Source organism: Phacochoerus africanus, chromosome 4, assembly GCF_016906955.1.
Source record: "Phacochoerus africanus isolate WHEZ1 chromosome 4, ROS_Pafr_v1, whole genome shotgun sequence".
Lineage (NCBI taxonomy): Eukaryota > Metazoa > Chordata > Mammalia > Artiodactyla > Suidae > Phacochoerus > Phacochoerus africanus.
Window position 1 is genome coordinate 13,093,238 of NC_062547.1, and position 24,308 is coordinate 13,117,545.

At 43.2% G+C, this 24,308-nt stretch overlaps 1 protein-coding gene across 8 annotated transcripts in view; it reads right to left on the reverse strand.

Moving 5' to 3' along the window:
• Positions 1-872: 872 nt before the first annotated feature.
• The window catches only part of CTNND1 (catenin delta 1), a 50,713-nt gene continuing 27,277 nt past the window's right edge, over positions 873-24,308 (reverse strand). For 2 of the 8 annotated variants that reach the window (XM_047775675.1, XM_047775667.1), the window contains 18 exons: positions 23,389-23,460; positions 22,373-22,525; positions 21,496-22,031; positions 16,417-16,880; positions 14,686-14,869; positions 13,774-13,891; positions 12,685-12,838; positions 12,265-12,282; positions 11,747-11,815; positions 10,537-10,664; positions 10,281-10,431; positions 9,238-9,430; positions 8,505-8,619; positions 7,503-7,590; positions 3,358-3,420; positions 2,077-2,180; positions 1,587-1,673; positions 873-1,312 (listed from right to left, as the gene is read on the reverse strand). In XM_047775675.1, coding sequence (XP_047631631.1) covers positions 1,301-1,312; positions 1,587-1,673; positions 2,077-2,180; positions 3,358-3,420; positions 7,503-7,590; positions 8,505-8,619; positions 9,238-9,430; positions 10,281-10,431; positions 10,537-10,664; positions 11,747-11,815; positions 12,265-12,282; positions 12,685-12,838; positions 13,774-13,891; positions 14,686-14,869; positions 16,417-16,880; positions 21,496-22,031; positions 22,373-22,489 — 2,601 coding nt within the window. In that variant the 5' untranslated portion in view covers positions 22,490-22,525; positions 23,389-23,460 and the 3' untranslated portion in view covers positions 873-1,300. The remainder of the gene's footprint in view (positions 1,313-1,586; positions 1,674-2,076; positions 2,181-3,357; positions 3,421-7,502; positions 7,591-8,504; positions 8,620-9,237; positions 9,431-10,280; positions 10,432-10,536; positions 10,665-11,746; positions 11,816-12,264; positions 12,283-12,684; positions 12,839-13,773; positions 13,892-14,685; positions 14,870-16,416; positions 16,881-21,495; positions 22,032-22,372; positions 22,526-23,388; positions 23,461-24,308) is intronic. The other 6 variants (XM_047775674.1, XM_047775673.1, XM_047775668.1 and 3 more) reach the window with 5 other exon arrangements.

Consider the following 24,308-nt stretch of genomic DNA (forward strand, 5'->3'; position numbering starts at 1 on the left):
TCTATGGCTAAAATTAGAGGCTATTCCAATTCCCAGTGGAGAGACTGAGGTTCTGTAGGTCACCTCTCCTCTTCTTTCTGCTATTTAGGGCCAACGGTAGGTAAGAAAGCAACAAAATTTAACTTGCAAAATCATGAGAAATGAGACTGCAGAGGCAAAGAAAGGCACATGGAAGGGAAGGAGGAGATGCACCCCAGGCCAAAGGCACAAAGAAGAGGCAAAGCCAGGGGCAAACCCCACCTTTTAAGGGTAAAGGGGGCAGGAGTATGTACATCAAGTCCTTTAGTCAGCCAACCAATCCAGGGAGGAGGCAGGGGAGGATGGGGCTAAAAGGGCGAGGAAACGAGAAATAAGCATTCAGGGGAAGCCAGCTTTGAAGCTTCCTGCCAGTTTCAGACTAAATGATTCATGTACATTCCTACTAGCTCCTCCCAGAGGCTCTTCTCCTCCCCAGAAGACATCTTTCTGCTCCTTCTCACCCAACGTGTCTTCCTTGACATATTCTCTTTCTACAGCCTCTTGCAAATGGCCAGGCCAAGTCAGCAGACATTATCACAGGATGGGAGAGGAGGGTTAAGGACAGCCTCAGTAAGGGGCAGTGGCAGCAACCCAGGGTTGGCATGAGGCTTGGAGAAGAGATGGAGTCTGTAGGTCCTTGATGGTCCCTGCCCTGGAGATGAGCAGAGCAAAGTTTCTTAATCTCAGCTCTAGGAGACCTTCACTTACTCAAGGGCCCTTGCCAGGTGGTATGTGCCAATGTTGCTGACCTTCTTTGCTCCAAAAATGGTCATTAAGAATAAAGAGCTCACACTTTCCATTCTCCAAAACAAAAATAAAAGGTCCCTTCCCCACCAGGAAAAAAAAAATCTTGATTAAGAATCATCAGTTTATCAGATTGCTGGATACTGCATATATAGCATGTAATTTCCAATTCTTCCCACGGCTTCCAGTGAAGATTCCCACTCTCTCCCTCCCTCCACATAAGGCCAAGAGTTCCGGGGAGAGCTGGCAAAAAGAGCTAATCTGCAGCAGTTTCTCAAGATAGGCATATAACTGAGTCAGGCTTCTTGGGAGTAACTGGAGGGGATCTGGAGGTGGGAGCAAGGACAATTAAGCTTTCACTGGAAGAAGTTAGGGAGTTGATGGAAAGAAGGCAGCCACTGAGGGCTATAAGGGCAGGAGGCAGCCTGGCAGTTGGCACAATAGTCCAGCGAAGAAAGGGAAAAATCATCAGTCCGTTTCACCACCAAAAAATAAAAGTACATATATTATAAGCCCAGATGTAGCGGAGAGAGTGGTGCTAAATCTTCTGCTGTAAGGAAAAAAGAAAAAGAGATGTTAATAGGGTTGGGAATAAGGAGGAACCAAAAGACAGTTGGGCAAATCTGGAGGAAAGAAAGTAGCACGTAATGGAGAATCAGATCACCAGGGGGCATGTCCCAGACTCTTAAGATAATAATCACAGAAGCAGCACCTCCACACCCCATGTGGCTGAGACTGATCAGATCAGCATGATTGGCAAAATGCTGACACAGAGGGACCTCCATCCTCAAGGAGGATGGCTTGGGGGTGGCTGGAGGACATACCATGGGGGGGTAAGACATTTGGTCCCCCTCATCATCCAAAACCAACACATCCAACTCTTCCTCCAGAGATTCCTGCCCCTCGTCCTGCTGTGAACACATGCAATTGGTTAGTAGGGGAGTAAGAAAATGGGAACTTCATGAATGTGTGCCAGATCTAGGGGGAAAAAGCCTCACATCTATAAACTCAAATAAAACAAGTTAATAGTAAGTGAGGGGCAAGATATTCAAGGAAAGGCAGGAACAGAGAGTAATGTGCGAATAGGTCAGTTGGCGTTAGTCATGTATGCGACACATTTACAGCCTTCCTTCTCCCATCTTGACCATCACAGAATCATCCCAGCATGAATCAAAACTCCTACTTTTCCCCTGAAAAACCCTCTAAGAAAAGGATGCTGTTTTTTTCATTAGGCACTTTTCCTATTTCACAAAATAAGCAGGCTTCAAAAGAGAACTAGCCTTAGAAGGACAACAGTATACAAAGATAATTTACCATCAGGGGTGTTCCCTTCAATGGCTCCATTTCACCTAGATCCCCAGATCGATCCAGTGTTCTATTGTGGTCCCCTCTCTCATTCAATGTGGAATAGTTGTTATCTAGTTTAAAAAAAAAAAAAAAAAAGCACACAGAAACATGATATTCCCCTCTAGTATAAAATATGTATTAAGCAAATAAATGTGAATTAGGCACCTCTGTTGGGCACTGAGCTTTGCCAAATGCTCCAGAAAGGCATTAAGGTCTGCAAGTCCTTGACTTAAAAAAATCTACAAATACCATATGATATCACTTATATCTGGAATTTAATATACAGCACAAATGAACCCTTCCACAGAAAAGAAACTCATGGACTTGAAGAAGAGACTTGTAGTTGCCAAGGGGGAAGGGGAGGGAGTGGGATGGACTGGGCGTTTGGGGTTAATAGAGGCAAACTACTGCATTTGGAGTGGATAAGCAATGAGATCCTGCTGTGTAGCACAGGGAACTATATCTAGTCACTTGGGATGGAACATGATGGAAGATAATGTGAGAAAAAGAATGTGTGTGTGTGTGTGTGTGTGTGTGTGTGTGTGTGTGTGTGTGAATGACTGGGTCACTTTGCTATACAGTAGAAACTGACAGAACACTGTAAATCAATTATAATGGAAAAAATAAAAATCATTAAAAAAACTTAAATCTAATTGTGAAGGCAATATACATAACACATGGTAATAAAGCTAAACTGAAAAGCTCTGTCTGGGAAGAGCACTGGAATTAGGAGAAAAGAGTCAAGTGTGCTGCCATTGTCAGGAAAGACCCCACAAAGGAGATGGGACTTCAGCTGAGACTTTAGGGATGAAAACAACTTAGAGAGAAAATGGGAAGGATGTTCCAATAGGAGCTATTACATGAGCAAAATTTTAAAGGTACGGAGTAGAGAGGAGAGCAAAGTAGACTTGGTGGGCCAAACAGAGTATACAGAGAAAAGACAGAGTGAACCTAGGGTCAGACTGAAAAGCTATGAGCAACCGTTTAGGACACAAACTTGATTCTGTAGTACTGGGGGAGGCATGTGAAGATTTTTTCTTTAAACCTCTGAGATGTGGGAATGAAGAAAAAAGGAGATGAATCGGCTTTTACTAAATTTCCTCGCCTTCCTCCAAACGGAAATGTCCTGGCAGTGCTCTCCCAGGATGGTAAACGCTGAGGGTGCTGGAAAGAACTGCAGAGCCACACAGTTCTCCTCACCCTGATGAACTATTATTCCATATCCTCAGGCAGGAATTAGTCACCTACCTAATGATTTTGTGTTTGATCCCATACTGCTCATCTGAATTTCTTCCCGATCAGGTTTCTTATCTACAGGAAGTCAGAAAGTTATCCAGGTCAAAGGCCAACTCTTCAAAATCTATATTCATCATTAAGAATTTTCCTCTCTCGTCAGTCCTCTGCCACCCCCCTACCCTTCAAATGTTTACTGAGCACACACCCACAAGTGCCTGGCTCTAGACAAAGCCCTCAGGGGACTTAGATCCCTTTCCTATAGACTCTAATATAAGAAACCATTGGAGTTCCCGTCGTGGCTCAGTGGTTAGCAAACCTGACTAGCAACCATGAGGTTGCAGGTTTGATCCCTGGCCTCGCTTAGTGGGTTAAGGATCCAGCGTTGCTGTGAGCTGTGATATAGGTCACAGACTCAGCTCAGATCCCGAGTTGCTGTGGCTATGGTGTGGGCCGGCAGCTACAGCTCCAGTTGGACCCCTAGCCTGGGAACCTCCATGTGCTGTGGGTGCGGCCCTAAAAATCCAAAAAAAAAAGAAAAGAAAAGAAACCATTCACTCTAAGCCATTAGGTTTCAAATTATTGGGTCTCAGCATCTTTTATCCTCTTAGAAATTATGAGGATCCAGGAGTTCCCGTCGTGGCACAGTGGTTAACGAATCCGACTAGGAACCATGAGGTTGCGGGTTCGATCCCTGGCCTTGCTCAGTGGGTTAAGGATCCAGCATTGCCATGATCTGTGGTGTAGGTTGCAGACGCGGCTCAGATCTTGTGTTGCTATGGCTGTGGTATAGGCCAGTGGCTACAGCTCCGATTTGACCCCTAGCCTGGGAAGCTCCATATGCCGCGGGAGCGGCCCAAGAAATGGCAAAAAAAGACAAAAAACAACAAAAAGAATAGAATACACCCCTTCCTGATAATGATTTAGGGGCGTCGGGAAAAAAAAAAAAAAAAGAAATTATGAGGGTCCAAAGAGTGTTCATTGGTGTGGGTTACATGTATTAGTAGCTATAGTACTGAGAAATTTTAAACATTCCATTTAAAAATAAAAATAAAGGAGTTCCCGTCGTGGCGCAGTGGTTAACGAATCTGACTAGGAACCATGAGGTTGCGGGTTCGGTCCCTGCCCTTGCTCAGTGGGTTAATGATTCGGCGTTGCCGTGAGCTGTGGTGTAGGTTGCAGACACGGCTCGGATCCTGCGTTGCTGTGGCTCTGGCGTAGGCTGGCGGCCACAGCCCCGATTAGACCCCTAGCCTAGGAACCTCCGTATGCCGCAGGAGCGGCCCAAGAAATAGCAAAAAAAAGACAAAATAATAAAAAAAATAAAAATAAAAAATAAAAATAAAAATAAATATATTCCATGTTAACATGACATTTAAAAACAAAAAAACAAAGGAGTTCCCCTCATGGCGCAGTAGCTAACGAATCCAACTAGGAACCATGAGGTTGAGGGTTCGGTCCCTGGCCTTGCTCAGTGGGTTAAGGATCCAGCATTGCCGTGAGCTGTGGTGTAGTTTGCAGATGCAGCTCGGATCCCGCGTTGCTGTGGCTCTGGCGTAGGCCGGTGGCTACGGCTCCGATCAGACCCCTAGCCTGGGAATCTCATATGCCACGGAAGCGGCCCTAGAAAAGGCAAAAAGACAAACAAACAAACAAACAAACAAAAAAAACCCACCACTGTTTACATTTTTGTACATCTTAAAATCTGGCTTAAGAGAAGGTCGCTAAATTCCCATATCTGCCTCTCTTTTCAATCTGTTGTGATGTTATTTTGCAAGAATTACATGAAGAAACTCCAGTCTGATACAAGTAAGAAGTTGGAAAAGGGAGGTGAATTTTAATAGTCCTTTCAGATAATTGTGGATATTCTTAGATAGTACACTAATACTCAACAAGTAGTTCCTTTAACTTTAGCAACAATGTGAAATCTGAATCCAAATTAATGCTTGCTTCATATTCTGTTAAATTAAAACCCACTGGTCTGTCTCGTCTCCGAATGGATCAATTACTCATGCAGGATTTGGAAAATCATGCATTAGTCGTGTGGAAAATACTGGTTCACAGAGGGAGTTCCCATTGTGGCACAGTGGAAACAAATCCAACCAGTATCCAGGAGAATGCGGGTTCGATGCCTGGCCTCACTCAGTGGGTCGGGGGTCCTGAGTTGCTGTGGCTGTGGTGTAAGCCAGCAGCTACAGCCCTATTCGACCCCTAGCCTGGGAACTTCCATATGCCTCAAGTGTGGCCCTAAAAAGCAAAAAACAAAACAAAACACAACTGGTTCACAGAGTTACACATATCTTCTAAGTGATAAAACATTTCATGAGATACTATCAAAACTTTACACTCATCACTATCACCACTGATTTCATGTAAAAGGGTTTTCTTGTGGCACACTGGGTTAAGGATCTAGCGTTGTCACTGCAGTGGTTCACTGCTGCAGCTTGGGTTTGATTCCTGGTCCAGGAACTGCCATATGCTGCAGGTGTGGCCAAAAAAACACAGTCTTTTAAGATAAATATAAAAGTTATAAGTATTGGGATGTTACCAGCTCAGATACAAACGAGTCCTCCAAAATTAAAATTTTCACTTGAAAACTCAGGCAGCAAGTACTGTCAGTTATTTTTTCCTCAAACTTAAATGCTCACTGCATTCGAGAAAACGTCTGTCAAATATCCAAGTCTGAATAAGCAAAGTGTGTCTGGTCAGTCATTTAAGTGAAAATGGTGTTAAATTAAAAATAAATAAATAAAAGATGGCTAGTCCACCTGGTAACTCAAAGAATAGGACAAGTGCTTTTCTTCACGATGACCATCATGCTTTGGTATGCGGCAAGGTGCTACATGAATACTCTCTATATCATCAACACAGGATGTTAAAAAGCTGTGTACTCGAGAGTAGAAACAATAAAATTAATAAATTTTACAGCTCCACCAAGTACATTCTTAAGTGACTCTCCCCTCATCTCCGGAAACTGGCTCTTTTTATGAAGACTACAGTGCATAGCAACAAAAACTACAATGACTGGTTTGGCTTGGTGTCACTGCTCGGGTTTATGCTCAGCCCCCAGCAGTAAAGCACCATCAGCACAAGTGTCAACAGACTTGGTGATCCTCCGATCACATCTCAAGAACCCTGATTGAGGCAAAACCCAAGGGTCATTAAGGTAATAAGGGTTATAACCTGCACTGTTGAAAAACACTTTACAAAACAAAATACATGATTCGACTTTTGGGGGGAAATGTGCTTGCTCACATGGCAGTGTTTAAGAGACACAATTCAGAATAGCTGTGGTTATCTCTGGATAGCAGAAATAAGTGATATTTTTTGTGGCTGTCATTTTTCTGGTTTGTCCGTATTTTCTAATTTTTCAACAATAAACATATATTACTTGGTATTGCAGGGAAATTTAAAAGGAAAAAAAATAATCATTTCACAATATACAGATCTCCCTTGGACTTACGATGAGGTTACGTCCCAATAAACCTATCATAAGTTGAAAATGCACTTAATACACCTAACCCACCCAACATTACAGCTCGGTTCAGCCTCCTTTATAACATAAAGTGCTGAATATCTCATATGACTTAGGCAATACTATACTAAAAGTGGGGGGGGGGCTATCTGGGTGCAGAATGGATGTTCAGTGTATCGGCTGTTCACCCTCATGATCACATGGCTGACTGGGAGCTGCGGCTGCTGCCCAGTGAGAGAGTGTCCCACCAAATAGCCCTAATCCTGGAAAGGATCAAAACTCAAAATCTGAAGTATAGATTCTACTGAATGCACGTCACTTTTGCACCACCACGAGTCCAAAAATCATAAGCCAAATCACCCTAAATTAGGAACTGCCTGTATACATACATCAAATCATGACGTTGCACATCTTACGTTTCTACAAGGCTACATGCCAATTATATCTTAGAGATAAGGTTCACTCTCCGGTCATTTTAGGTCCACAGGCTAACTGCCTGTCTTACTTTCTAACACTCAGGCTATCAGCTTCTGTGTTACAGTCCTGAGGTGAAGTATTACTCTCCTATACCAAAAGACTAGCCCATTCGGAAGTAAATATAGATCCAATCTCACTAGACAGTAAGCCCACTGAAGAATAACAGGTGGAATAAAAAGCAGAGGGGTATATCCCCTGGATATTGTACCTGATTTCTGGTTCCGATCAATGAGAGGAAGAGTGCTATCGTCATATGAATGACTGCTCTGGCTTCGTGAAGCATTGTTTAGATTCACCTGGAAGCAAATATAAAACGCAATAATGTCACAGAGTACTGAATTCACCCATCTCTTACTCCTTAGTGGGCTCAGACATTTAGGGCCCTACTCCCAAATACAACTCTTACCAAAAGGTAACTCTTAAGGGTTAAATAAATACCTGTAGAGTGAAACTAGGGTATTATGGCTTTTATTTGTGCTTCTGAATAGATTACAAAGGTACAAACACACTGACAAAAAGAGATGTAGTCTCAGAAAACGGCAAAAACTTCTTCAAAGCGCTACAGCAGATTTGGAGAAAAGTCAAAAAGGCCATCGTCTGTTAGTTGGATGGATATATACTTATCTCCAAATTGATGAAATTGTATTCACTAAATATGCACACCTTTTCTAACGTCATTCATACCTCAGTAAAGTGGTTTATAAAAAGGACCATCATCCTGTACTGCCATCAGCCTTTACATTGTGCTATGACACAAAGGAAGACCAGAGCAATCTCAGCAAATGAACTGTAGGCAGCATTTTAAGGGGAAGAGTAAACTAACAATTTCTCTACACACAGAGACTTGGATCAAAAGTAGATTCTGTGTAGGAGTTCCCACTGTGGGTCAACAGTCAAGAGCCTGACTAGCATCCATGAGGATGCAGGTTCGATCCCTGGCCTCACTCAATGGGTTAAGGACCCGGGATTGCCATGAGCTGTGGTGAGGGTCGCAGATGCAGTTCAGATCTGGCATTGCTGTGGCTGTGGTGTAGGCTGGCAGCTGCAGCTGGGATTCGACACCTAGCCTGGGAACTTCCATGTGCCGCAGGTACGGCTCTAAAAAGGCAAAAAAAAAAAAAGTCGAATCAGTGTGACAGTGCAATAGAAGAACCAAAGATAGAAGACCAAGAAAAAAAAGTGAAAGCTTCAGTCCCAAGAGTTACTCTACCTGAAAGTCTGATTTCTTCCATCCTTCTTTTTCCAGTGGCTTCCGCAATTCCTTATATCCCCAGATTGTCTGTAATACAAGTGCTGCTGCCCGAACTTCCTTTTCTGAGCGGTTCCTTTTGAGGAAAGTAACACCAGATGGAATTTAGATGTGAGAACAGGGAAGAAGCTGAGAATTTGTACTCATATTATAGAGAGTAACATAAGAATATAAATCCAAAAATGGGCAAGATCAAGTATTCACCCAAGTCCAATATTTTAACTCAAACAGTGACACACACACAAAAAAATGTTTCCTGGGGAGTTTCCATCGTGGCTCAGTGAAAACGAATCTGACTAGTATCACGAGGATGCAGGTTGGAACACTGGCCTCGCTCAGTGGGTTAAGGATCCAGCATTGCCTGGGCCACGGTGCAGGTTGCAGACTCAGCTTGGATCCAAAGTGCTGTGGCTGTGGTGTAGGCCAGTAGCTGTAGCTCCGATTCAACCCCTAGCCTGGGAACTTCCACATGTCTCGGGTGTGGCCCTAAAAAGCAGAAAAAAAAGTTTCAAGTAAGAGTCTTATCAGTTTTCATAAACATCAACATCAAGACAGAAAAAAAGATCAATACCTCTTCACACTTTACATGTAAATAAGGGAAAATAAACTTAAAAAGCCAAAGGGGAAAGTCCCTTCCAAACAACCCCCTCTCATATTCAAATTTTTCCAGTTGTAATTTAAGTGTTAAGCTCACCCTGATTTGTTGATCAAAACCAACTTCTCAATCCCCTGTGTCTCTCGAAGCTTTTTGGCAGCCTCCAAGTTCTCGGCAATAACTTCATTGATGGTGTTCAGGATAGAGACCACAGTGTCCTCAGAAAAATTCTGGGAAGGGCTCTGTTGCCCTCCTGGCAGATTTTTTACCAAGTTAGGAATAGCGTGTTTACCTATAGCAGTGAGTCAGGAGGAATATATTCAGGGAAAACCAGCAAGTCAGGTGCTAAGGAGCCTAATACTGATTCTAACCAAGTATAAGTACTGTCCATTTCAATCAACTTCATTCTCCTCTAGGATTGTCATTTCAAAAGGGCACAGGACCTGAATATTGTCCTTCCTGTCCTTTTATATATTCTCTCCTTCTTTGGTGTCATTAAAACAATCTGGGAGTTTCTGCTGTGGTGCAGTGGGTTAAGAATTGGCTATCTGCAAAGGCTCAGGTTTGATCCCCTACCCTGCACAGTGGGTTAAAGGATCTGGCATTTCCATAGCTATGGCATAGGTCACAGCTGTGGCTTGGATTCAGCTCCTGGCCTGGGAACTTCCATATGCCATGGGTACGACCATTAAAAATAAACAAACAATCTCAATATATCGAATATGCTACACAGTCAATTCAGATATTCTAACGAAAATAGTATGCTGAATTCTACAATAATTTAATAGAATAGTCATTATGAATTTAAAGATTCTTGACCCTGAGTTTCCTTATTCTATTTAAAAAAAAAAATGACCCTTGTAAAGTGACATTTAAATGAGAACATTCAGAAGTACTTAACAACCCCTAGTAACAAAGTACATGCTAAATAAATACTAAGAGCTATCATTATTCTGTTTTTAGAGAGTCATCACGTCTTGCCTTCCAAAGAACCATTAAACTATAACCCTCTCCAACCCTCAGATTCACAAACTATGGAAGTCTAGGAGCCTTCCTCAGCCCTTTCACAGATTATTTAGCACCTGCTAGATTAAAGGCACTCTACCAGACACTGAGGTAATGGTTAAGATCCAATTCCTTACCAATTAACTCTTTGTTGCGAGCATCTACAGCCAGATTTCTCAGTGCTCCAGATGCAGCTTTCACAACCCGCTCATGTTCATTAGTCAGGAGGTCAGCAATGGCAGAAAGAGCCTTTTCTTGACGCAGAGCTGAGCGGATGTATCGACCATACTACAAACAGCGCATGGAAAGGGGAAGAAGGGATTTCAAGTGGCAGGCAGCACACTAGTTAGCTAAGTCCTCCCATCTCCAAATCCATTTTGGAAATGTACTCACCGTCCAGCGCCCAGCACACAAGTTCTGGATGGCCCCGGCTGAGGCTTCTAGGATGGCAGGAGTCTTGCTCTCTTTGAGGAGTGAGATATATATCCGAACCACCTCTGGTTGAAATAAAAGTTCATAGCCTACACAAGAAAGGGCAAGAAAGCAGAGGATGCTTATCAGAACCTACCACCCAGGCTCAGGTCCAGCGTTAGTACTCTGGATTGACGGGTTTATGCTCCTATACCAGTGGACTCCCTAAACACTTTCCCCTAGCCAACAGCAAACTTGGACTCCATGCCTTCTCAAGAATAATTCATCCTTGGCAAGAGCAGAACAGGTATGTGCAACTCCTTCTCTCCTTCCTCCTAGCCTCTTCTCTCCCACAGTTTACTTTGGCTTTGCTTGGGATTCAAAGGATTCATTTACTCACCGATAGCACTGAGAGTTAAAGATTCCTCATCTCAAATGAATTATTTCTTTTTATTTCTAACTTAACTGAAACATCCTGCCCCCCTTAACTATGATTAAGTAAAAGGTCCAGTTACAGATTTAACAATATCTAAGTTCCCGTTGTGGCTCAGCGATAACAAACCCGACTGGTATCCATGAGCTTTAACAATATCTAAAGTTCTATATCTATGGAGAGCTATGAATTTTGGATTCATCATATTGATGAACATAAAGATCCAAGCTGTGACAAAGAGACTTCTCACAAAAGGTAAAGCGTAAGTCCCAACAAGGGTATGTAAGCTTCTGGTCTAGACTACCATTGGGACCTTATCCTCAAGTAATCTGAACAGCTGCCACAAGAAGACCTTTGAAATTTACTGCTCTAATTTTCAAAGGCTCCCTGGCCTCCCTTAGCGGGTTAAGGATCAGGGGCATTGCCATGAGCTGTGGTGTAGGTCACAGACTCGGCTCAGATCTGGACATTTTTGTGGACGTGGCATAGGCCAGTGGTACAGCTCCAGTTTGACCCCTACCTAGCCTGGGAACTTCCATATGCCAAAGGTTCAGCCCTTAAAAAAAAAAGGGTGAGAGAAAGAAAAATAAAAGAAAGTTACTGTTCTAATACTAAAGTTTCCAAACACTTTCATCATTTCAAATCCTTCAAAGACAGAACAGTGAACATACTGTATAGCCTACTGTTAGGCTGCCAAATACTTATCTGTGGACTATGTTTATGAGACCCATGGAACCTGAAAAGAAAAAGAGAGCTTACCTCGAGCAGGACTAGTTCTTTTAGGGAAATCCACTGCATCATTTGCTGGATCCTCTGTGGGTTTTTTCCCTTTGGAAATTAAAAAGGGGGAAAGGGTAAAATGTTTAAGAAAGAGAAGAGTCTACCTGGTGTCTTTTTTTACTCTTTAGTCAAAAACTTTGGATCAGAGATGCATCAAGAGGGGCAAAAAACAAAAAAACCCCAAAAAACCCAGGGTTACCAGCTTGTCCCAGCAGGGGGCTATGCAGAAACAAGAATAGAAAACAGGCAGCAAATGGGTAGACAAGGATAACCACGATTGTTGCTACTGTCCTGGGTTCTGACAACTGGGGCTGCTGCCCAGAAATAGCATGCCATGAGCCATTAGCTCAGAAGAGCTCAACTTGTTTCAATGGTCTTCCTCAACTGAATTTTCCTACATGCATCCACAGGGAAGGGTTAGGCAAGGAAATACCAGGGAAGCTAAAACTGAAACATGCAATTAGAAGTAGGTAAGCGCCTTAAAAGATTCCACTCACCTCTGGAGAACCACTCATCTTCCAGTGCATCACCCAAGGTGGAAAGCAGAGGAGAGAAATGAAGGAAGAAAAATGCGGGAGAGAGGTGTCAACAGGATCATGGGAAAATAAGCAGGAAAACAGAAAGGAAAAGAAAAACATAGGAAACACAAAGGAGGAATGGGGGAGAAGGCCCCAGATTAGTGGCGTTCTCAGCTTTCACTGCCCAATCACTTATACCACCACCACCACCACCACCACCACCATCACCACCATGATGAAGCACACATGACACAGGGAAAGCAGCAGCAGAGCCAAAAGACACCCGTGACTAGGCAGATTCCTGCACTGCTGGGCAAGTATTTTATACCTAATGCTAAAAGGGTTCCTTCTTCTCCCCGTCCTACATTAAAGAGCAAGGAACAAGGAACCAAGACTCACCTTTGCCCTTCTTGGCCCCAAAGCAACTGGCAGCATGTGGCCCAGTATTGTTGGCAACATTGGGAGGTGCCTCTTGGTATCGTTCTGCCTGTGGGATTTCCCGGTGAACTTGATATGACAAGTTCCGAAGGAGGCAAACACAGTTCTCCACAAGCTTAGGATCAGAAGATACAAGGTTCGATAAGAGAAGAGAATCACTACAGTGATTTCCTAGCAAGTACAGTTTCCAGAATTCAGGTATTAAAATATTGATCTTCAAAAGCATAGCCCAATCCTCCTCTCTAACAATACCTCTTAAGTGCCCAAGGCTCCTCAAAATTCTTGTAGCCTCAGGCTAACAGAAGGTTTCTGCTACCATTTGGTGTGTAACACAAAACTCAGGTCACTCTGACTTTTTCCTAATTAGAAAAAAATTGGAAGTATCGCTAAACAGCTTTAAAATATACAGGTTCAGGAGTTCCCATCATGGCTCAGCAGAAAAGACTCTGACTAGCATCCATGAGGACACAGGTTCTTCGATCCCTAGCCTCACTCCGTGGGTTAAGGATCCGGCGTTGCCATGAGCTTTGGTGTAGGTCATACAAGGCTCAGACCCCATGTTGCTATGGCTGTGGTGTAGGCCGGCAGCCACAGCTCCAATTTGACCCCTAGCTTGGGAACCTCCATATGCCATGGGTGCGGCCCTAAAAGGAAAAATAAATAAACAAACAAACAGATAAATAAAATACACAGGTGTAGGAGTTCCCGATGTGGCTCAGCAGGTTAAGAACCTGAAATAGCATCCGTGAAGATGCAGGATTCATCCCTGGCCTCTCTGAGCAGGTTAATAATCCGGCATTGCCACAAGCTACAACTCCAATTCAATCCCTAGCCCAGAACTTCCATATGCCACAGAGGCTGCTATAAAAAGAAGAAGAAAAAAAAATAGATGCAGGACATTCTAAAAAACACATTTTTCTTCTAAGGTGAATACCCACTTTAAGGAGTAGAGACCAGTATCTGGTGTTATTTGAAAGCCTGAGGTGATAGGTCTGCATTAGGAGTATCTCATGGTTATAGTACATGGAATTCACTCACCCACTAACCTACCTTGCTGTCTGAATCTTTCTGTCCAATCTCAGCCTGAACAATGAAAATGAGAGCGTCCACCAAACCATCACATTCCCGAAGTTTCCGGCGAGCTTCACTCCTCTCGGAGCTGACATTCCTGAGAAGAAAAAAAGAGAGGCTTCAAGATGACTAAAATCCAGAAAGCCTCTCCTAATATCCTTAACGTCTACACGCCTCCTTAACAGCTCTTCTTTTCACTGTGACAAATAATGATGAGTACCTGTTTAAGGAAGGCACTGGAATTGAGAGAAAGTTGAGCAAAATGGTTCCTGCTTTCAGGACCAGACACGAGGGAGTATACCGACAACAGCAATTTAAGACTGAATCGATCCATCTTTTATGGAAGTACAAACGAAGAATAGGGGCAGGGCACAGAGGGGTAAATCCCAAAGAGAGAAAAAATATAATGCACACTTACAGGGTATGAGAAAAAGAAATCAGAAAAACAGTCATGAAATAAAAGCACTGAGTTTAGCCTCAAAAAATAAACAAGCAAAGAAAGGCACTGCAGACAGAAGAGGTCTTCCTCACTCTATTCTTCCAGTGTTCTATTTATCACAGCCCGACTTGAAATAATTGAAGGCAGGGACACAGACAACACAAGCCCAGGACTAGAAAACTGCCTTATACCCAGTAGGTACTGAACAAATGTCTACCAAATTCTACAAAGTCAAAGTGAGGAAGATGTATGGGAAAAGCAAGTAAACCAATAGAGCAGGTGTCTATGGTATACAAGGGAGTAGTGGCAGGGTAGAAAGACAGGCTGGAGTAAAAGGCTGGAATCATAGTATGCAACACAGAGGAATGGACAGTGAATGACAAGCTAAGGAATTTAATTTTGTTTTTTAAGAAGTTTAAGTTAGTCCTCAAAACCTCGATCCCTTATGTTACCTAAGGCAGCCAGCTGTGTTGGTGAGCACCGACTCCCACTCAATATGGCGTGGCTTACAATCTTCATTAGGCTCCCGTTCCCAACCAGAATGCGGAATGATCACTTCATCTGTCAAGGCATGCAGTGCATGGTCCACAATCTCCATCTTGATTGAGTCATGGGATGAGAGATTCCACAGGGTTCCTGGCAGAGACAACGCATCAGGTAGCTCTCGAGCACCCAAGACAATATATTTGAAGAATGCCAAAGAGAATCCTTTATTCCAGCATTTCTCAGTCTTCCCCAATGACCAAATACCTTGCAACGATATTCAAGATTTTGTTTGTGATCCATGATAAGAAATCTATTTTAGGAGTTTCCACTGTGGCTCAGCAGGTTAAGAACCCAACATAGTGTGTGTGAGGATATAAGTTCAATCCCTGGCCTTGCTCAGTGGGTTAAGGATCCAGCATTGCCACAAGCTTTGGCATAGGCCTCAGCTGTAGCTCTAATTCGACCCCTAGCCCATGTGCCATAGGTGTGGCCATAAAACATACTCATTGTGGCTCCTTACAAAAATACTTATCATGAAATAAGGTTTCATAAAACACTTAGTATAAGCAATACTCTCTGGACCATCTACACTGGTTTCTCAACTACTGACATTTTGGGCCAGATATTCTTTGCTGTGGGGAGCTGTCCTGCCCATTGCTAGATGTTTAGCATTATTTCTGGCCTCTACTCATTAAATGACAATAGCATTCCCTTTACCCTCCCCAAATTATAACAACCAAAAATATCTCCAGACATTGCAAATGTCCTCTGGGAGGCAAGATCACCCCTAATTGAGAGCTAATAATCTATGCTATTTCTTTTCCTTTCCTTCCCTTGGAATGCTGACTGTGATCCACAAAGTTGTATTTGATATGCACTAATAAATCATAACCCAAATCTGAAAAACCAATCTTCTAAAGCAAGGGCCACAACCTCAAATGTCCATACACATCAGGTAGATGAGCCAGGACAAGCAAATATTTAAAAGACATTATGAGTTAAAGCGCAACTGACACTCAGCTTCAATGTCTGGGAGACAATTTCTTAGATGGTGGCAGTTGGTCACAGACAATTTGAGTATTATTACAAACTGAAGAGGACATGCCCCAATCAGCTCAGACCAACTACTGTCAGGTAGCAAAACAGATCCCTTGTTACCCATTCCTGCATGTTTTTAATAGAAGGCAAGAATCTGGAATTTTAAGTGAAATCTTCCACATTTAAAATATTAGCAAACAGAAGTTCCCATTGTGGCACAACGGAAACGAATCTGACTAGGAACCATGAGGTTGCGGGTTCGATCCCTGGCCTTGCTCAGTGGGTTAAGGATCTGGCGTTGCCATGAGCTGTGGTGTAGGTCACAGATGCAGCTCGGATCTGGCGTTGCTGTGGCTCTGGCATAGGCCGGCAGCTGTAGCTCCGATTCGACCCCTAGCCTGGGAATCTCCATATGCCATGGGTGCAGCCCTAAAAAGACAAAAGACTATATATATATTATAGATATGTAATTAGCAAATGATGCTTCACATTTTTAAAAACCTTGCATACTTGAAATCTGTTAGATGGATTTGACCTGAAGGCCACCAGTTCACAACCTTTAATCAAAAGTCAAAGGACTAGAAACGCTTCCAGCTCTCAACATTTCTAAGGACAATAGCGACCCTAGCCTAGTAGCTTCCCTTGGACCTACAACTCACCAGTAATAACTTCAGTGAGGTCCATATCACGAGCCTTTCGGAGTAATCTCACAAGAGCAGGAACACCATCACAGTTTTTTATAGCTATCTTGTTATCCTGGTCACGTCCAAAAGAGATATTCTTGAGAGCTCCACAGGCACCAAGGTGCACTTCCTTTTTGGGGTGGTCTAACAATCCCACCAGTACTGGAATGCCCTTGAGCTTCCGAACATCAGTCTTCACTTTGTCATTGCGGTAGCACAAGTGTTGCAGGTATGCAGCTGCATTGGACTTGACAGCATCCAAACGGAATCCTAGCATGGCTATCACCTCTGGCAGCTCTGGCTGTCTCCAGTTGGGGGGTGGAGGTCCTCCCTTGCGCAGGCTATCCAAGCTTGCTAAGCTTCCGCGTTCGTGCTGGGCCAAAGGAGCCCAGTAGTACTGGTCTGATGGCACCTCCTCACCAATCATGTCTTCATAGCTCCTACAGTGTGGGAAGAACCAAGAGGAGAAAAGTAATACATCAAGTTGTCCAGTCTGGTTTCCTGCAGCACCCCCATCACCCTTCATCTTCAAGGAAGGAGTAGCCCCAGCTCTAGTACACTAGATCTTATCTCTCCTTTCTATACATAATATACTGATCAATTTTCCTTAAGGAGATAATTTTAAAGGCATCTGCAATTAGATTAAAACTACCTTTTTTCACAACTTAGAATAGATATACAGGAGTTCCCGTCGTGGCGCAGTGATTAACGAATCCGACTAGGAACCATGAGGTTGCGGGCTCCGTCGCTGCCCTTGCTCAGTGGGTTAACGATCCGGCGTTGCCGTGAGCTGTGGTGTAGGTTGCAGACGCGGCTCGGATCCTGCGTTGCTGTGGCTCTGGCGTAGGCCGGTGGCTACAGGTGGCTACAGCTCCGATTCAACCCCTAGCCTGGGAACCTCCATATGCTGCGGGAGTGGCCCAAGAAATAGAAAAAAACAAAAAAAAACAAAAAACAAAAAAAAGAATAGATATACAAGGAGATCCTGCTGAATAGCATTGAGAACTTTGTCTAGATGCTCATGTTGCAACAGAACAAAGGGTGGGGGAAAAAATGTAATTGTAATGTGTACATGTAAGGATAACCTGACCCCCTTGCTGTACAGTGGGAAAATAAAAAAATTAAAAAACAAACAAACAAAAAAAACTACCTTTTTTTTTTTCCTGTGACGTTTACTAGCTTGGAGAAGCAAGAAGCATTCAGAATGGTTAATCACAAAAAGGAAACCAAATACTGACTGCTTAGCATTTGAATACCTGACACCCATTAACTTCCCCAGATAGAGACTGAAATAAACCTTCAGAAAGCAGAGTTAAGGAAAATAACTGACTCGACAGTTATCACAGAAATCAGAAAACAGTGTCTGAGAACAGCTCTCATAAGGCCTTAGCTAAAAGGAGAAATAAGGCATTTACACACAGTCAACGGCTGGTGGGATAAAACCCTTAACACACTTCATATTTAAGCCTCTCCTTACCCTATTTTGGAAATTATTTTTAAAAAAGGAGATTGTTGACAGAGTTTCTGCTGTAGTGCAGTGGGTTTAAGACTACAACTGCAGCAGTTCAGGTTGCTGGGGAGGCACAGGTTCAGGCCCTGGCCTGGCGCGGTGTGTTAAAGGATCTGGTGTTGCTGCAGCTGCAGCGTGAACTCAGCTGTGGCTCAGATTCAATGCCTGGCCCAGGAACCTCTACTGTATGGAATGGGTGCAGCCATTTAAAAAAAAAAAAGGGAGGACGTGATGGAGTAAAAGCAGTACAGGACTTCTTGTAACCTCATGTGAGTATCTGAATTTGGTACTGATGAGGTACAAGATTGAACATTCATTTGCACAGGTCATCCCAAGGTCATCTCTGCTACTCAACAAATGAGTTTGAGACATGACTTCTAGTCTCCAGTTTCTAAAGACTATACTTCCAATTCTGTCAAAATAAAACTACTGGCCACCATCACATTTGAGATACCCAGTCACTAAGAAAAGGAATACAGACAAAGCAACTGAACGGAAAAGAAAAAAGTCTAACCGGAGATAATGCTTCCCATTTCAGTACTACCAACAACCACTAGAGGGTGAGTCTGTCACACTATTATTTATTCATAACCACCAGGAAGGAAGAGACCCATTATCTGTGAGCTCATCTCACTGTGACTCCCACAGGAGAGAGGAGAATCCATTGTGTGGAACTCTCCAAATAAGCCCGTTGTTTGTTCCACAAAACCACTCCCATTGTCACAAAACCCTCAAGATTAGCCTGAGCAGAGTAGGGCCCGCCTCAAAGCTTGTCAACATCAACCACTCAGAAGTGATTCAGATGGACAGAGCATTTAGCAAAAAAAAAAAAAAAATCACTAATTTTCAATATCATTGAAACAAAATAAACAGTCTATATAAGTTTTAAAAGTAAGCTACTAAACAGTAAACTATGTAAGATCCCATTTTTTAGTAGGGAAAAAATTAAGTTAGAGTATATTTACATAAGAACTCAAAGGAAATGTGCCAAAATGTTAACAGTAGTTCTTTATCAATGGATGGTGTGCTTTTCTGGGTTTTTCTAGTTTTGTAATAAGCATGTTTTTACTTTTATTATTTTTTGAATACGAAATTACAAAACAATTACCATAACCAAGACTCAAGATATTTTTACAAGTGGGTCATGACATTCTTTTGTCTTACAAATAACAAAGCTATGCCCAGAAGGATTAAATGACTTGCTTGAGGCAACATAGCTAGTGGCAAAGGCACAACCAGAACCAAGGTCTCCTGGTTCAATGCTTTTTCTACTAATCATTCTGCCTTACTGTTTTCATTTGACCTTGTATTACTCTTCCAGGTCCAGAACAGGAAGCAGCAAATGTTCTTGCTAGTCTAGCAGGTTTCCAAGTCCAGTTCCACCCTGGAACAAACCCAAGAACCAAGCCCAAACGCTCTCTCTTTATGTCAACTGCCACAGCCAGGGACAATACAGAATGACCTGGCCACCTGCACCCACCTAGATCCAATCACTCTACTAATCAGGAAGTCAGAAAAAGCAGACTTGTCAACAAGCAGAAGGAGCCAACACCCTGGGCAGACTACTTTGGTGATAGCTGTTATCTACCACTGCTCCAGTTGCACCAACTAAGGTCTGGTGCGCCCCCATCCCAGGAATAAAAGGTGAGTCACATGGGAGTTGGATTTGCTGAAAGGTAAGTGACTCAGGCTTAGATAATGGGGCCTCTACTCATGGGCCCAGCCCAGTTCGCTGTTAATCAAAGCTACCTAATATGAGGAAAATACACACTAAGACATTTGCTTTGGAAAGTCATGACCTCAGCAACAGCTGCTGGGATATCCTTACCATTAAGACATCCAGAAATCTTATCCCTTAATTCTATATTATTTCTCTTTGCCTGGAAAACACCATCTCTGATTTATTCTAAAGCAAGGTTGGCAGCCCCTGGGCCAAACTTGTTTTTTGTACAGCCCCAGAACTAAGAATGGCTTTTATATTTTCAAAATGTTGTAAACAGCAAACCAATATACAACAAAAAATGATACACTGTCTACAAAGCCTAAACTAGTTCTATTTGGTCCTTTACAGAAAAACTTTGCCAACTTCTATTTTGCAGCATTTTCTCAAGGCAAACCATCTACCAGTCCAAACATCAATTACTACCATCAAAGAATCCCCTGGGATAAGCAGTCAAGTCAGAATAGGCAGCTGCTTAGTGACCTTTCAGAGTGTCAATAATGCACAATCCTCTAAGGAAGGCACCCCCATTTCATTTTACAATCAAATGTAAGAACTTAAGCAGAGTTCCCTTGCAGCACAGCAGGTTAAAGATCTGGCTTTGTCGCTGCAGAGGCTTGGGTCGCTGCTGTGGCATAGGTCTGACCCGCGGCCCAGGAACTTCCACATGCCACAGGTGCAGCCAAAGAAAAAAAGAAAGAACATAAACACAAAATGTCAAGAGTTTTTGTGGCGTTCCCATCATGGCTTAGCAGAAACGAATCTAACTAGCATCCACGAGGACACAAGTTCGATCCCTGGCCTTACTCAGTGGGTTAAGAATCCGGTGATGCCGTGAGCTGTTGTATAGGTTGTAGACACAGCTTGGATCTGGCATTCCTGTGGCTGTGGTATAGGCCAGCAGCTGCAGCTTCAATTCAGTGTCTAGCCTGGGAACCTCCATATGCCTCGGGTGTGGCCCTAAAAAGACAAAAAAAAAAAAAAAGAAAAGAAAAACAGAAAGAAAAAACAGAGTTTTTGTGAGACCAAGGTTTGTTTTTAACTTGAGATTAAAATCACGAGGAGTTCCCATTGCGGTGCAGTGGTTAAACGAATTCAACTAGGAACCATGAGGTTGCGGGTTCGGTCCCTGGCCTTGCTCAGTGAGTTAAGGATTAGGCATTGCCGTGAGCTATGGTATAGGTTACAGACGTGGCTTGGATCCTGAGTTGCTGTGGCTGTGGTGTAGGCTGGCGGCTACAGCTCCGATTCGACCCCTAGCCTGGGAACCTCCATATGCCGCAGGAGCATCCCTAGAAAAGGGAAAAAGACAAAAATAAAATAAAATGAAATAAAATAAATAAATAAAATCACGAGATGTATTCTTGTATATACACTTAACTGTCTGTTCTGGTCCTGAAAGCCATTTAAAACCCTCAACTCTCTTTTAATACCAAACCAGAAGCTGAAGAAATTCACAAGAAAAAATGTCCCATAGCCTCAGACACCAGACTCCTTTCTGGTATTCCTTTATCACCAAAAGGGCGTCAGATCCTAGTCAGAAATAGCAGAAACTCTTGGCATAGAAGTAAAGGCCACTCAAAAATCAATAACAAGTTGTTTTCTATAATCAGAATATACGACTTTTATAACGAAAAGGAGAAAAAAAGCAAGTCGATAATTACTAGATCAGAAAAAGGAGGAACAGGGTACCCTTCCACCAAAAAAAAGGCAGAGGGAGAGGAGGCCATATGTACCTCTGATCCTAAAAAGCACTTAGAAGAAGGAAGAGCTTTCCCTTTTTGCTTACTTGGAAAGACCCTTTCCCTTCCTCTTTTGTGCCTACCTGAGGCGTCGCCGAGGGTCAGAGGGTGTCCCAGTCCGACGGCCAGTGCCATAATCGGACATCATGCCATAATCCAGGTCATCGTAGCCCATGCTACGCTGGTCATCCTCAAGCCCATAAGGCTCTGGATGAAAGCGATGCAGATCCACGCTGCTCCCACCTACCCGAACCTGGGGCTGGGGCCCATACACATCCTGTCTACTGGGTGCCCGGTAACCCTCCATGCTGGGCCTGTACCGCTCCTCAATGCGGGTCACCCGGGACAGACTGCCATAGTTGTCACTGCTGCTTGGATAACCATCTTCATAGTGGCGACTATATCCATCGGGAGGGTAGTGGAAGTTCCTGGGAAGGGTAGCAGTGCCGGCCTGCCCCACATAGGGACCAGGTCCCCCATTGCCATTCTTGCGGAAGTCACGACCCAGAGTCTGGATGTAGTTGTTAGAAATGGATGAGGCATCCACGGGCAGCCCATCTGGTCCCATAGGGACTGGCTGTACGGTCCGTGTTGTCACGGTCTTCACCACTTTCTTGACCTTCAAGTAAGGAAAGAGAAAGGAAAACTAATGAAGGGAACAAATTAAGCTTAAATTTTAAACCACCCTAAGAAAAGAAACAAATCACTGTACCTAGAAATGTCATACAATCTACCATCTACCCTTCTCTCCATCTTATAGGAAGTCCCCAAGCAGGAAAACTGATTTCCCCATCCCTCCTCTATCTTTTCTGTCCAGCCAAAGATCGCCTTCTTTATGGCGTCACTATAGATCAGTGGCCCTTCATCCATCCTAATCAAGTGTTTAACCCCTCCCCTTGACAGAGGCCACACAAGAAGACCTCCTCCATCATCCCACACCTTGCACAAGTCTTAGCTTACTGTGGTCTCTGTGCGCCTAGTGGTTCCATCATCTGAGGTCTCCACGGAGACAACAGACATGGCTCCCTCAGGGTCTTCCTCTGTGTAGGTCTCCACGATCTGCCCTGGCTCCTGCATCCTGGGGATGGTGCTATACAGAAGGTGACTGTGATCCTATACGGAGAAAAGGAAAAAGGAAAGAGCTACTATTAAGCCATATACATTAACAGTCAATCCCAATGAGAGGCACTGTCTCCCTGAAGATAAAGATTCCGCGTGCATCTTCTATGGGCCCAGGATTTTTAGAGGGTGGTTGTTCCCCACTTTTGAATTTGCACAGAAGGGCAGAAGATAAAATTTCACAGTTCTAGTCATTTAACAAACATGAACTAACTACAGTTATATCAACACCCAAGGGACAAGGACAGAGGATATAACTTCCCAGTTGTAGTCATTTAAGTGATTATGAACTGTGTGAACTGCAGCTACATCTACATCTGAATGATCCTTCAAAAAAAAAAAGTTCACCTAACTTTTGTGTGTGTGTGGCTGTGTTCACAGCATGCCTAAGTTTCCGGGCCAGGGATCAAACCTGCACCACAGCAGTAACCAGAGCCACAGTAGTGACAACATCAGATTCTTAACCTGCTGAGCCACCAGGGAATTCCCAAGAAGAACTTTTAAGATGAACCAGAAAATCCCAATAAGAGCTATCTTCTGAATAGCTCTCTATGCTATTCTTCAGATATGCCTAAGGCTTAAGACCAGTCAGATTTTAGGTAGGGCTTTCTGCAAAGTAGACCCTTTCTAGAAAAGAGATGAAGTAACTGAAGAATCAACTGCTACATCAATGGTCGTTAATTCCAAAATAAAATGACATATATACTTTAAAGCCCCACTTTTTAATTTTCCGAAATGAAAGGAACTAACAGAAGCTTACAATGTGACAGCACTTTACAAAACATCAATATGTTCTCAGGCTGGGGAAGTGAGAAAGATATGAATAACCAACCCAGACCTTAGGCCAAAAGAATTACCTGGGGTCCGTTGAGTTTTAGATCTGAAAATTTCTGTCGCTCAAGGTCAGCATCGCCCACAAACCGGCCGTTCTGAAACATATCCCACAAGAAGATAATTCATTTTTTGGCTTTCTTTTGGCCTATCAAACACAAATGATCTTTTTTCCAAATAGGAAAAGGGCTTTCAAGAAGACATGTGTGGCCTGGAGTCCTTCTGTCAGTTTAGATAAAAGAACCACATCACTCCTTAGACTTAGCACCTCAAAATTGGAACCGGGCCTGGAACTCTGGCAGACTGGGTCTCTGGAACATAAGAACGTAAGCGCTATGAGGGCAGAGGTTTTTTTGAGTGTTTTGTTTTTTGTCAGTTTTGTTCAATGTTTCTCTAGCACCTTGAACAGTGCCTGGCGCATAATAGGTACTCAAAAACGATTTGCTAAATAAATAGAGATTCAGATAAGTTTCCCCATGAAATTTTTTTTGGAAAGCCATAAGAATATAAAGAAAGTTGGAAAGGCTAGTCTGGGGGGTTTCCAAAAGCTTTCTTTGTTGTTTCATGCATCTTCATGCTCTACAACCACTGGAAACTCCCACACCAGGCAGCTTCTTAAAGAAAGAAGCAAGAGATTTGAATCTCTCTTTCCAAGTAGGAAGAAAACCAGTATCTCAACTCCCCTCAAGCAAGCAGATGTCTCAACATCTTCATTACCAATTATTAGATCCACAGAACATTCTTAAGCTGCTCTATCTAAAACAACAGGTAATAATCTAATGATAAACACTACGTAAAAATACATTTGACTGCTCCCTTCAAAAAGAATACAGTGAGATTCAGCCACCCTAGGAGACCCCTTACCCATCCTACTCCCATTATATAGGGAGTGTAATGCTGCAGGGAGAGGAAGTTAAACATTACTTTCAGGAAGAAGGAAGGGTGT